At 46.7% G+C, this 15,389-nt stretch overlaps 1 protein-coding gene across 3 annotated transcripts in view; it reads right to left on the bottom strand.

The window, feature by feature from the left end:
• Nucleotides 1-15,389, bottom strand: part of BRWD3 (bromodomain and WD repeat-containing protein) — a 128,523-nt gene that overhangs the window by 78,490 nt on the left and 34,644 nt on the right. For all 3 annotated transcript variants that reach the window (XM_068364453.1, XM_068364456.1, XM_068364455.1), the window contains exon 12: nucleotides 5,884-6,071. In XM_068364453.1, the coding sequence (XP_068220554.1) occupies nucleotides 5,884-6,071 (188 nt within the window). The remainder of the gene's footprint in view (nucleotides 1-5,883; nucleotides 6,072-15,389) is intronic.

The following is a 15,389-nucleotide window of genomic DNA, read 5'->3' as shown; positions in this document are numbered from 1 at the left end:
CAACTGGTGTATAGGCCTACTTTGTTAAGCTATAAAAATACACTATATATTCTATTTTCATACAACCCTATTCCATCTATCAAAATTGGAGAGGCATCAGTTAGCAGGAAGCAAGTAAAAAATTGACAAATCACAATCTATGTGCTCCAAGACCGTTACTTCTCCAGCCTAATTTTTTTTTATATCCTGGCCAATTAGGAAATGTGCATTTTAATTATTAGTACTGTACTGTAATGGGGTTGCATGGAAAAATTATCTTTGTTTCTAAAGGGCAATGTTTATACAGACAATGATTATCAAAATTTATGGCATCTACCACGGAACCTCCCCCAATTTTGGGGGTAGCCGACATCAAAATAAAAGAACACAAGGGGACTTTTCTTCCTCTTCACTCCTCCCAGCCTCACGAGGGATTCGGCCGAGTTTGGTTGGTACAGCAGGGATGACAGAGCCCACCTTCCCCATTATCCACCCCAAAATGAAGCTTCATATGCTGAATTCCCTAGTGCTGCTACCTCAGCGGTCACAAAGGAAATGGAGGAAGCAGCAGGGCCTATCCGGTTCATTAATTTCTTATGACGCAAAATTTGACACTGAATTTCCTAACTGAAAAATCCCCAATGAATGAGTAAGAATGAGAAATTTAGTTAGAAATCATCAAATACAACTTAATGTTAAAAAGCCCAAGTCAAAATGCGAAATTTAGTATTAGAAATTGAAAAATAATACAGAACAGTACTGTATAAAAAATTCGCCAAAGACCATAAGTCAAAACATGAAACCTAGAGATAAAAATTGGCAAATAATACTGTACAGTTTAAGTTAGGAAATTATATCACTGATATTCTGTTAATCATATATGAGCATATTTTTGATAGTTACCTTGATAACAGATGACAAATACAAAAAAAAAAAAAATTTCAACTTCCAATTCATATATGTTTTGTTGTCGGATAAAACTAGAGATAGCTGAAAAATCAAATTCCGTGCTTATTTAGACCAGCCTTCTATCCAACAAAGGTTCAAGTCGAGTATAAATTCATTTTGCGAGTACAGTCGAACCTCTTAATACAAAAGAATGGGCTTACAAAATTTCCAGTCTGCGAAACGAGATGAAGAATTTTTCGACTCGCATCACAAAAAACGTTTCGGACAACGAAATGAGGCACGGTGTGAGAGCCGAACCGTGTCCGAGACCGATTCTAAAATGTGCATGCCGCCAGCCCGTAAACTCGCCTACCATCCTCCTGCATTCCCATTGGTTATCTCCCTACTCAGATGCTGGTTACCACCACGAGATCCTGCTCTCCTATTGGTCAACATCTACTGAACTGCATTTACGCATTGGCGTGCCTATGTCTTTTTGTTTCGGTAGCGGCATCGTACCTATTAACTTAGTGTTTGTGATTTCGCTTTCGTAACAATTGTACTGTATCGTTTGATATTACGTTACATCATTAGCCATGGATAACAAGAAAGTTGCTGATGTCAAGGGAAAGAAGAGGATGAAGCTTTCCATGGAGATGAAGATGGAAATAATCACGAAATACGAGGCTGGTATGCGGTTAAGTGTGTTCACAAAGGAATATGACCGAAATCAGTCTATGATAAGAACGATCCTGGAGCAGAAGGAAGCTATCAAAGCAGCAACACCTAAAGGCATGACTGTTTTCTCTAGCAAGAGGAGCCACGTCCACGATGAGATGGAAAGACCACTGCTTGTCTGGATAAAGGACAAAGAAATGGCTGGAGACACTATCGCCAAAGCGATAATCTGCTAGAAAATCAGCTCCATTTTGGGTGATCTCGTGCATACTCAGTCCGAAGCTGACGCAGAAGGAAAATCGAAGCAGGAACCCCCAGATTTTGCTTCTCGTGGGTGGTTTGAAAAATTTAAGACACACTCAAGCATTCATTCGATGGTGCCTTATTGGGGAGGCTGCAAGCTCAGACACGAAAACGGCCAAAGAGTTTGTTAAGACGTTCGACGAGTTGACTGTCCAGGAAGGGTACAGTCCCCAGCAAGTCTTCAATTGGCGAGACCAGGTTTTTGAGAAGGGGGAAAAAAAAAAAAAAAAATTGCCCCGTCATACGTACATCACGGCAGAAGAAAAGAGGCTACCTGGGCAATTGAAGGACAGGCTTACCCTTGCACTCTGTGCAAATGCCAGTGGGAATTGTAAGGTGAAACTCCTGCTGGTTTATCACTCCGATACTCCTCAAGCCTTCAAGACCCACAGTCACTAAGAAAATCATGTGTTGTGGAGGGTTAATGGAAAAGCCTGGGTAACAAGACAATTGTTCATCGAGTGGATAAATATTTTTTTTGGCCCAATTGTGAAAAAGTGTTTAGAAGAGAATTGCCTCCCTGTGAAATGCCTGCTGGTTCTGGACAATGCCCCTGCTCACCTTCCAGCCCTTGAGGAAGATATTGTAGCAGAATATTCCATCATCAAGGTTCTCTATCTTCCACCGAACACCACCCCTCTCTTCCAGCTCATGGACCAGCAAGTGATTTAAAATTTTAAGAAGCTTTAAACGAAATATCTCTTGATTCAAGAGATGTTTCGAAATCATTGAGAGTACAAACCTCACCCTTCATCAATTTTGGAAGGAGCATTTTGATATTGTCATATGCCTCAAAATCATCAATCAAGCTTGGCAAGAGGTTGAGGCGCACCTTGAACTCTGCTTAGAAGAAGCTGCTTCTTTGGGCGATTATCTTAAAAAGAGGCCTTCGGTAGAAGCAGACCAAGCGCCAGTTAAAAAAACCAAGTGGCAGTGATGAAGAAAATGTGCAATTTAATTAAATTTAGAAAATACAAAATGTTAAGTTAAAAAAAAAATTAGAAAAAGGAAAAAAAAATTTTTAAGTTTATCGTAAAATTAAGTGTTAATATTTCCTGCCATTTGTAATTGTTTCCTAAAATTAAGAGTTAATGTTTTCTGTCATTTATACGTCTGCTTTGTAAAGTTAACTGTTTACGTTTACTACCAATTGTTAATGTTTTACGCCGTTTTTCATCCTCCTCTACCTCCCCGCACTTCGCTCTCAGACACTGTCTCACTCCAAAGGTAAGGTTCCACTTTTATGTTACTGTATTTTTACTGTTTGCTCTAATCACACACTTCTTTTACAGGTTACCAATGGTTAATTTATGATTAAATGATCAAAATACAGTATTTTTCATACATTTAGTACAGTTTAGTGGTGCGTATTCATTTTATAATCCTTAATGTGGTGTTTTTGTACGGTCTGGAACGAATTAGGCTATTTACATGTAACAGACGACTCACAAGACACAAAAATCACTTTATGAAAGACATTATGGAACCAATTAATTTATGTTGTGAGGCATTACTGTAGTATTTAACTGAAAGTTTTTATGGCAAAGATATACACATACACAGAGAGAGAGAGAGAGAGAGAGAGAGAGAGAGAGAGAGAGAGAGACTATAACATATTATTATTGATGTAATATTCACTATGAAGATGTTTTTAATAAGTTAAGAAATTATACAAATGATATTCTTTGCTATCCGTATGTGCGCGTATTATCGATATACAGTAGTAGCAGCAGCTTGAGATCGCTTAATCACAAAAAAAAAAAAAAGTCTGTAATTGTCAATTGTTAAAACTACAGATATTGAAAAAAAAAAATACAAAAAGGCTTGATTAAAGCACAATTAACCTTTAAAAAATTGTGTCTTTTTAGAATGTAATAATGTTGTTTTCTAAAACTAGTGATCAGCTGACAAAATTGAATTCCATGTTTTATGCCTTAGCCTACGATCAAAAATGGAATTATATTATCTCATGAACAAACAACAACTCCCCTTTAGCATTTTGCTTAAATACATATGAAGCACAATGTATTTATATAATAAATATAAAGGATTATTTTCAATTTGGTTGGCAGTCACTACCACATACAGTACTTTCACATGATAGGTACTGTAAGGGAAACACACTTTCCAAAACATTATTACATCTAAGTACAGTATTGCCCCTGACAATATACACCAGGAGAATGGATGACGAATTTCCAGAAAAAATTTCCATGCTCACTCCACAGAGTAATTGCTAAGAAAACTAGGGTAGGACATCTTAATTCGCAGTAATGATTAAGCAATTTAGAGAAAATTAATATACGTCTAATGAGTGCAGGATGACTGAAGAAACTAAAGGGAGAAAGAGAATGGCTTGTCATTTGCAACTTACTGCTAGAATGCTTCTTCCTATACTAAGTTTGTGTATATGAAGGGAAGAAAATGGGAAATTTTTTAAAAGTTCAATTTTTGGGGTAAAGGTCAATTAAACCAGGCTTCTGAGGAAGAAGCAATATGAACATCAGGGAAGGTTCACAGAAATAATAAGGTAATCTATATGTCAGCCATTTTCCATTCACTCTATATGGCCAATCCACCTCAACATATTCATATCCACTCTAGCTGCTAATTAATTTCTTACACTCGTTCTCATCCTCACTACTTCGTTCCTAACCCTATTTATACCAGCCATATGCCTCAAACACATTAAACTTCTGTCTCTCCCTCAATTTCATCTCCAACAACTCCAATCCATCCATCACAGCTGGTGCAATCACTTCCTCATACGGAACTCTTTCTTCATTCATTCCCAACCCTTTATTCTTTACCACTCCCTTCACTGGCCAAAACACTTTACATTGTTCATTCACTCTATAACATACATAATCTTCCATTCCATCATTTAAAGCAACAACAGACCGCAAATACTTAAACTAACCTACTTCATCAAGTAACTACATTCAACATGACATTCAACCTAGCACCACCCTCCCTTCTCGTGCATCTCATAACCTTACTCTTACCCACATTAACTCTCAATTTCCATCTCTCAGACACCCTCCCAAACTCTGTCACTAATTGACTCAGCTTCTCAGAGTCTGCAACCAATACAGTATCCTCCACAAACAATATTAACTTCAATCCTTGACCAAGTATTCGAGCATTCACCTCTCTCACAACTCCAACAAATAAATTGAACAACCATGGTGATATCACACATTCCTGTCTCAGCACCACTCTTCTTGGAAACCACTCACTTCATTTCATATTATGACACACGCATTACTGCATATGTATAAATTCTTCACTGCTCTCAACCACTTTCCACCAATTCCATATAACTTCATCACATTCCACATTGATTCCTTATCAATTCTATCATATGCTTTCTCCAGATCCATAAATGCAACATACACCTCCTAACCTTTTGCAAAATATTTCTAACCAATCTGCCTAACAGCAAAAATCTGATCCATACATCACCTACCTCTTCTAAAGCCACCCTGCATTTCTAAGATTCGATCTTTTGTTTCATCCTTAATCCTATTAATTAGCACTCTACCATAAACTTTTCCAACCACACTCATCAAACTAATACCCCTTGATTTACAACACTCATGCACATCTCCCTTACATTTGTATAGCGGAACAGTACACGCACACACCAAGTACACTCGTACCATTGACAACATAAAACTTATATCAAACAGTCTCACCAACCATTCAAGAACAGTCACAATACCCTCCTTTAACATCTCAGCCCTCACACCATCCATACTAAGTGCTTTTCTTGCTTTCGTTTCATCTAGTGCTCTCATCACTTCCTCACTTGTAATCTCTCTCATTCTTGTCTGCCATCTGTGTATTCTTTTAGTCTAAAATCTAATAATCTTTCTAAGTATATTTTCTTCTTCTAAATTGTTTTATTTCATTCAAGGTCATTGTAATAACTAAAAGGAACCCAAAAACTCATCAACAAAACAGATCAACTGGTGTTCTCCATATATTATTCAACTTTTTCTACTAAAAGTAAATAAGTCAGTAAAGCATTACCTTTTTGAATTTTTCATTGTGTCCAATGCCAAACAAGACCAAATGACCATGTGAATCAGTTGAGGCAATCATAAACCCATCAGGAGACCACTTTGCATCAAACAATGCTCCATATCCTTGCCCCTCTATAGTGTTCTTGAAATCCCAGACTAAGGTACCGGTGAAAATATCCCATATCATAAGTTGACCTGTAATTGAAACTGTAGTTTAACCATCTTAAATCTTAAATACGTGCAGTAAATATTTATAGCATATATGATTGGAGATAGCAGAGAAGGATTGGACTGGATTGGCAACAGGAAATTAGCAGACCTAGAGTATGCTGATGACGCTGTCTTTATTAGAAAAACGCCACAGGACTTGCAAAGCTTGCTTACCAGAATGCATGATATATCACAAGAGGTGGGGCTCAGGTTACATAGAAGACAGACAGCTATATACATATATATATATATATATATATATATATATATATATATATATATATATATATATATATATATATATATATATATATATATATATATATATGTAGTCACGCTTTCGAATTTACGTCGGTTGTCAAATATAATAATGGAAATATAAAAATCCAGTTTTGAGTCATTTTGTTTATCTTTCTATCTGTCTTCCACAAGTATTGAAGTCATATCACTAGAATAGCATTAAAAGCACTTAAAATAAAAAATTTTAAGTAATTTTTATTTTTCCTAACATACTTACCGAGAACTACTTTCTTAGGAGTTACCTGTAATCTCCTCTCTACCGACCAGAGTTTTGTGTAGGGTACCCTCCATCCCGTTTTCTATGGAGGCCTACCTCGGGTCGAAATCTCCAGTAAGTTCTATTGAAGTAGCACAATACTTGCAAGGGAAGAGAGGCACTCAGGGAAGGAAGGGAGGGCGATTACCCGAAAGTAGTTCTCGGTAAGTATGTTAGGAAAAATAAAAATTACTTAAAATTTTTGATTTGTTCCAACACGAATACTTACCTCAAACTACTTTCTTAGGAGACTTACACTTTAGGAGGCGGGAGTGCTATTCTGACCTACAGACCCAGTAAGCGGAGGCCAAGAGGCCCAGGAATAACCGTACATACTAGAAAACGGACGAGAGGGTAACTACACAAAGAGCTCACGTTAGTGTCTAAGTACTCACCCTTAGCCCACGACTGCACTCAGGCGGCGAGTCTAAGATTCAGTCGCTCTCTGGTGACGGGGCCGTGACACCAGAGTTCGGCAGCTGGACCCGTGACTGGGCTGGCCTATTGAGGACACCGCAGCCCACCCCACATGGGGAGGCCCCTAGAAAAGGTGGGGTAAACATCGGACACGGCAAACCCGTCTGGTCAGCTCACCGCGGCTGGCGGACATCCCACTAATGCGGTCGAAATAACAAGAAAAAAATATTAACCTTAGGTGCGTGGAACATCCGCACCCTCCAAGACGTGACGAACACCAACCGCCCGGAACGACGTACAGCCCTCGTCTGCAAGGAGCTAGCCCACTTCAATGTTGATGTGGCGGCTCTTAGCGAGACCAGACTACCCGAAGAGGGCAACATCAGGGAAGCTGGAACAGGCTACACCATCTTCTGGAAAAGCAAAGCCCTAGAGGAGCCTCGCATCCACGGTGTCGGCTTCGCCATCCGTTCCCAGCTAGTGCAGCAGCACAACCTCGCTCCCAAGGCCATCAGTGAGCGCCTGATGACTGTCCGCATCCCCATCACGTGGGACAGACATCTCACCCTGATCTCTGTCTACGCCCCGACTATGACCTCAACCGATGATAACAAAGCTGCCTTCTACACCCAGCTCGACCGCACCATCCAGGCAGTGCCCGCCAATGACAAGCTCGTTGTGCTTGGCGACTTTAATGCCCGAGTAGGCAAAGACCATCGCCTGTGGGAGGGAATCATCGGCCGCCATGGCATTGGAAATTGCAACGCCAATGGCCAACTCCTACTGGGTCTATGTGCAGAACACCAACTTGTGGTAACAAACACCATCTTCCAGTTACCAAAGCGACAAAAGACCACATGGAGACACCCACGGTCTAAACACTGGCACACCCTGGACTACGTCCTGACCAGAGCCAGAGACCGAGGAGACGTCCGCATCACCCGATCCATGCCCGGAGCGGACTGCTGGACGGACCACAGACTCCTCATCTCCCGACTCTCCGTGACGACCCTATGACCACCCAGAAGGGCACCTGACAGCATACCACCCCAACGCTTTGATTGTAGTAAGCTCCGCAACCCACAGGTGGCACAGAACTACAAGGAGGCCTACGAACAATACCTCGCAGACCCTGTGGGCCAGGCCACTGTCGAGCACCACTGGACCACCCTCAGAAACGCCATGGCCCGTGCCGCGGAGGAAACACTAGGCTACACCACCAAGAAACGGCAGGATTGGTTTGATGAGAATGATGCTACCATCTCTCTTCTCATTGAAACCAAACGACAAGCACGCCTGACTGTGGAAAACCAACCAACAGCAGCTAACAAATGTGCTCACAAGGTAGCTGAAGCTGGTTGCCAAAGAGGTATCCGTGAAGCCCAGAACACTTGGTGGCAAAGAAAAGCTGCAGAAATACAGAGTTTCGCTGACCAACGTGACCTGCGCAGCTTCTATGCAGCAACAAAAGAAATATTCGGTCCCACACGGTCATCAGTGGGCAGCCTGAAGGACGCGGATAGGGCCACGACCATCACCGACAGAGAGGGCATCCTGGCCAGGTGGAGGTCTCACTTTGAGAACCTCCTCAATGACCAAGCAGACACCCCAGACGATCTCCTGCGAATGACCCCGCAGCATCCCGTCCGGCACTGGATGGCAATACCACCCTCCATCCATGACTTCAACAAGGCCCTGCAGCGCATGAAGCCCGGCAAAGCCCCAGGGCCAGACATCCCGTTGGAGCTCCTCACTCACGGTGGTCCCGGCTTGAGGAACCGTTTGATGCTCCTTATACTGAAAATATGGGAGACCAAGACCCCCCCCAGTGACTTCTGCGATGCAAACATCATTACCATCTTCAAGAAGGGAGACAGGGAGAACTGTAACAACTACCGGGGAATATCACTACTAAGCATCGCAAGTAAGATTTTCGCTCGGATTCTCCTTGACCGCCTCCTTATTTTGGCAGAAGACGTCCTGCCAGAGTCCCAGTGCGGCTTTCGACCTTCCCGCGGGACCATAGACATGATCTTCTGTGCGCGACAACTACAAGAGAAGAGCCTCGAACAACAACAGCCCATAATGTTCATCTTCTGGGATTTGAAAAAGGCCTTCGACAAAGTACCTCGACCTGCCATGTGGGCTGTCCTCAAAAGATATGGCTGCCCACCCGATTTTGTCAAGCTGGTGCGTGCCCTCCATGACGGAATGGTTGGGAGAGTCTGCCACCAGAACTCTCTTTCAGACCCATTCCCCATCAATGGCGGCCTGAAGCAGGGCTGTGTTCTGGTCCCAACGTGTTTCTCGCTATACACCGCAGCAATGCTCAACGAGATTCCCCCAGACACACCCTCAGTCGACCTACGTTTCCGCATGAATGGAGGCGCTTTCAACCTCGCTAGACTCCGCGCCAGAACCAAGACCACCTTGTGTGCAGTGCGAGAACTGCAGTATGCTGACAACAATGCCACCCCAGGTCAGACGGCAAAGGACCTGCAGTCATTAGCTGATGCATACAACTCTGCCTACGAACGTTTTGGGATGCAAGTCAACTCAGACAAAACCAAGACCCTCGTCCAACATCCACCAGGACTGATGCTCCCCAACTTCAATACCACAGTGAATGACCAACCGTTAGAACAGGTGGACCAGTTCTCCTACGTAGGGAGCATCCTAACATCAGCTCCCACAAGCAAAAAGGACGTGGAGAACAGGATCGGGGCAGCCCACTCCGCCTTTGGCCGACTCAACTGCCGCGTATTTAACAACCACGCACTGACAATGACCACCAAAATAATGGTGTTCAGGGCAGTAGTCCTCTCCACGCTCCTGTATGCATGTGAAACATGGACGCTATATAGAAACGATATCAAAATCCTAGAACGCTTCCAACAAATGAAACTGAGGCAGATCTTGAAAATCCCCTGGGAGAGCCACACCACCAACATTGAAGTCTTAGAACGTGCCTCGCTGACCAGCGTGGAGGCCACCATCATCCACCACCGCCTCCGCTGGATAGGACACGTGCATAGGATGGATCCATCTAGACCCCAAAGAAAATATTCTTCGGAGAACTGACCCAGGGCACCAGACCACGAGGAGCCCCGAAAATGCGCTATAAAGATCAACTAAAGCGCACCCTGGCTCTAACTGACATCGATCCTTCCTCATGGGAAGAAACAGCCAGGGACAGGAAAACCTGGAGGAGTACAGTACACCATGGCACCGTGGACTTCGAGGAGAGGAGACAAAATGAGGAGGCTAGGAGGAGAAGAAGGAGAGAGCGATTAGAACAGCCCCGCCCACCACCTACCCTCCCTTGTGAACACTGTCCGCGACTCTTCCACCACAGACTAGGACTTAACAGCCACATCAGGCATAAGCACCCACCCCACAGACAGGAGGCTGATGGCTAACGACAGAACCCAATACTCGGACACGAGTGGGCGCCGACGACGACGACGACGACTCACCCTTTGAAAAAACTTCTTCTGATGTTGCATCCAGTAGCGTAGTCGTGAAGAACATGTTATCCAATGGTACAAGTTGGTAATCCCCGATGAGGATAGGGAGCAACTGGGTAGGATGGAAGGAAACGCACCTGTGTCTCCCGGTTGCTATCCGTGATTGAGCCTGGGGCTTTTACCGTTAAACCACTTGGAGGGCGGAGATGACTGTTCCAATGGAGAACCCGTCTAAGGACTTCCTCGAGTAGTCCTTGAGGTAATGGGCAGTAAAGGTCGACTGGTTCGACCAAGTACCTGCCCGAAGGATCTGACCCACTGCCATGTTTTTCTCAAAGGCTAAGGAAGTGCTCAGGCCTCTGATGTCATGAGGTCTGGGGGCGCCTGGCACGGCCAGGCCTTCCTCCTTGTAGGCTCTGGCAATAACTTGTCTAAACCAGAAGGAAATGGTGTTCTTGGACACTTGCGTCTTAGTAACACCCGTGGATACGAAGAGGCTCTTGATGCCTGGGCAGAGATGAGCCGTTCTTTCAAAGTATTTTCTAATGGTTCGGACAGGGTATAATTTCAAATCCTCCGAATTACCCGTCCTAGGGATGGCTGGTATGGAGAAACCTTCGAACTTCGGATCCCAGACTGCCGGGTTCTGGGTCTTCGCCACAAAAGAAGGAACGAACTTGAAGGATACTTCTTTCCACCCCTTCGAATGAGAAACGTCATATGACAGCCCATGGATCTCACCCACTCTCTTAGCGGACGCCAAGGCCAGCAAGAAGACGGCCTTGAGAGTGAGATCCCTGTCCACGATATCTTTCAAAGGTTCAAAGGGGGGGGCCACACAACATCTTCAGGACCTTAGCTAAGTCCCACTGGGGAACCCTACTCGGTTGTGGGGGGCAGGACTGCTCGAAGCTCTTGACAAGTATCGCTATGTGCCTAGAGGCCCCCAGGTCGATGCCCTTCAGGAGGAAGACTTGGCCTAAGGCGGCCCGAACCCCTTTTATGGCTGGGATTGACATTCCCATTTTGTCTCTGAGAAACACCAGAAAATCCGCTATGTCCGGGACAGAGGCATTAAGGGGCTTAATGTGCCTCGCAGAGCACCACTTCGTGAAGGAGGCCCACTTAGCCTGGTAGACTGCAGCTGAAGACTTTCTCAGGTATAGCGACATTCTCTTAGCAGTGGATGAAGAACATCCTTCCTTCTTCAAGAGTCGCTCGATTGTCTCCAGGCGTGAAGACGTAGGGACTGTGGGTTGTCGTGGAGCCTGAGAAAATGAGGTTGATGCAGGAGGTCTGACCTGTCGGGTAGAGGCCACGGGGGTTGACTCGCCAGGTCTTTTAGGTCCGCGAACCACTCTCTCTCCGGCCAACAAGGCGCTACCAAAGTCATCTTTAAGTTTCGGGCTGTCCTTACTCTGTTGAGCACCTGCCTTATCAACGTGAAAGGGGGAAAAGCGTACACGTCTAGATTGTCCCACTTGTGCTGAAAGGCGTCTTCCAAGGCTGCCTTCGGATCTGGTACAGGAGAACAATATATGGGGAGTTGGGCATTGAGTTTGGTTGCAAAGAGGTCCATCACCGGGGAACCCCAACGTTGGATGATGAGCTTGGCTACTTCTGGGAGGAGGGACAACTCTGTCCCTACTATTTGGCCCACTCTGCTGAGACCGTCGGCCAGCACGTTTTTCTTCCCGGGAATGAACCTTGCTAACAACACCACTTGGTTCTCTTCCGCCCAATCTAGAATCTTTATGGTGTGATCGCACAACTCCTTCGACTTCAAGCCTCCTTGCTTCTTTATGTATGCTACTACCGTGGCGTTGTCGCACATCAACGCCACGGTGTTTCCCCTTAGAAGATCCGCGAAGTGTAGGCAAGCCTTCTGGACTGCCTTCAACTCCAGGACATTGATGTGGAGTTCCTTTTCCCCGTCCAACCAGGTCCCTCGCGCTGTCTCGTCAAGGAGATGGGCTCCCCATCCTTGGTTGGAGGCGTCTGTGAACAGTAGTAACTCGGGGGGGTCGCTCGCGAAGGGCATCCCCTTGAGCGAGTTCGACCGGCAATGCCACCATTCCAGGGAGGGCCTCGTGTTTGGTAGAACTGGGATTAGGACTTGTTGCGAGTCCAGTTGGCACCAGAGGTTCTTCAGGTTCCATTGCACGGCTCTGAGCCTTACCCTCCCCTGGGGAACTAGTTTCTCCAACAACACCAGGTGCCCTGTCAGTCTTTGCCAGTCTTTTGCTCTCCTGGGATGCCCCAATAGGAACGGCCGAATAATTTCCATGAGGTTGTTTATTCTGTCTCCCGAAGGGAAGGCTTTTCCCAGAATGGTATCTAACGTCATTCCCAAGTAGGTCATTCTGGTGGATGGGGATAGGTTTGATTTTTCCGGGTTGATCACGATCCCCAGATCCTTGCAAAACTGGAGGAGTTTCATCCCTTGTTCCTCCAAGAGGTCCTTCGAGGAGGAAAGAAGCAACCAGTCGTCCAGGTATCGGATGAGGCGAATGCCTCGTTCGTGAGCCCACACTGAGACAGTCGTGAAGACTCTCGTGAATACCTGGAGCGCTGTTGACAATCCGAAGCAAAGGGTCTTGAATTGCAGGATCTGGGAACCCCATTTCACCCGGAGAAACTTTCGACTCGAGGGGTGGACCGGAATTTGGAAGTAGGCGTCCTTGAGGTCTATGGTCATCATGTAATCTTTCTCCCTCAAGGACAGTAGGACTGACTTCGGAGTGTCCATTTTGAAGTCTGTCTTCTTGATGAACTTGTTGAGAGCCGACAGATCTATAACCGGCCTCCACCCCCCCGTCGCTTTTTCTACCAGGAACAGGCGACTGTAGAAACCCGGGCCTGTGAGAAGAATTTCTTCCATGGCGCCCTTCTCCAACATGGAGGACACTTCCTCTTGAAGGGCGGTCTTCTTCAACGGGTCTTTGGGAGCCAGCCATTCCGCCCGGCTGGCCGGGATTAGAAGGGGTGGTTCTGCCAAGAACGGCAGTCTGTAGCCCTCCTTCAGTACGGACACTGTCCAAGGCTCCGCTCCGTGAGCCTTCCATGCTTGCCAATGCTGGAGCCCCCCTACGGGAGGGCTGAGGCGCTGAGGACCAGGAGGAAGAGGGAGCCTCTCTCCTCGTCGTGCTGGGAGAGGCCTGGGCCGTCGCGGCACTGTCTGAGACGGACCTCTTGTAGGGCGGTCTCCTAGTAGGCGTAGGCCTGGGGGTGTTCAAATCTTTCCGCTTCGAGACCTTCTCCATAATGGTCTCTAATTCTTTTAAGGGAAACAAGGAGTCACCCCACAAGGGCAGGCTCCTCATGCCCCGAGCTTCCCTGTCTGGGACCTTTCGAGACACCTTAGCCAGGATGGTGTCTCTTTTGCGGAGTACCCAATTCGCTGTCAAGGCGAGCGACTGGTACGTCAAGAACTTTAAGGTTTTACCCCCGGAGGTAATAAGTTCCCTCAGGAGGTTCTGCTGTTCAGGGTCCGCGGGGTCGAACGAGGCTTGCACTCCTACTAAGGTGGAAGCCCACCAGTCCAGCCAAGAGGAGACGTGCACCAGGTCCCTCGACATTTCTTCCATCATGGAGGCCTCCGATGGAGAAAAACAAACTGGGGCTGAAGAGGCTCTATCCTCTGAGACGCCCTGACTCAGGATGTTAAGGGAAGGTTCCACTTTACAGGGGCCTGGACGATGCCCTTCTGGCACATATACCTTGCCCTGAGTCTTGAGGCCCTGGAGCAATTTTGAGGAACTCTGAGTTTTGGGGGCCTCGGCATTACTAGCCACCACTTTGTCAACATATTCTTGCCCTAGGACCAGATCTCGGGCTAGAGGAAGCGGTAGAGAAGTCTTAGGTTGGGTAGGGGCCTGCATTAGCCGTATAAGGCTGGACCTCCAGTAGTCTTCGTCAGTAGCTGCAGGTTCCTCAATCTTATGGTGCCTCCTGATAAGGCCAATCACCCTTCTATAGGCCGAGTCCTCCGTTGGGGAACCCTCCCTACCGTCAGCCGAGGTCTCGGCTTGAGACCGGGGGGGCTGGGTCGCCGGGCACACCGACCGGACGTCTAGTTCTTGGAGCCAGGGGCGCCGTCCTACCGAGGTACTGGACTTCTTCGGCGGGGGCGTCCGCACCAGGGGCAGGGGTTAACGCAGGCATCGTTGACTCAGCGAGGACTCTCGTCCACTCAAGGTCTCTGGGTGACAAGGATGCGGTTCCCGTGGGCTGACCCGACAGCGGGAACCGTTCCTTCCGACCCGAAGGCCGCACCAGCTGGGCTGGTTCGGCCAGGCTGCCCGAAAGGAAGCGCGTTTCCCCCCGCTGGGCGGGGTGAACCGGAGGCTTCGAGGATTTATGCCTGCCTGTAGAGTCCTTCTCGCGAACTTGCTTACGAGGGTCAAAGCCGTGTTTGGAGGAAGGTATCCTTGGCGAGAACAACGTACTCTTGTCTCACGGGGTACGAAGACCCAATCGCCATCCGGTGACCTACTCCTCCTGTACTTACGTCTTGGAGAGCGGGAGCGCTTCCTGCTGTATCTAGAGCGCGACCTAGAACGGGAACGCCTGCTCCTGGATCGCTCTCTCCGACGGCGATGTTTTCTCCTGGCGTCTTCCCCCGACGAGTAATACTCTTCTGAAGAGCACGACGACACTGCACTTAACGCATGGCGGGCGGTAGCGGGGACCGCGGGGGACTTCGTAACTCGTTGAGTGCCCGAGGTAGACGGTTGAAGGAATTCTTCGGGGACTTCCGTAAGAGGGGTCGGGAACGATGATTGGCACCCAACGCTAGGAAACCAGGGATCCAGGCCCTCTTCCATTCGTAACGGGGACCTACCTGTGTCTTCGGAAGCTTCC

Source organism: Palaemon carinicauda, chromosome 41 (genome assembly GCF_036898095.1).
Source record: "Palaemon carinicauda isolate YSFRI2023 chromosome 41, ASM3689809v2, whole genome shotgun sequence".
Taxonomy (NCBI): Eukaryota; Metazoa; Arthropoda; class Malacostraca; order Decapoda; family Palaemonidae; genus Palaemon; species Palaemon carinicauda.
This window is presented reverse-complemented; position numbering and strand designations above follow the sequence as displayed.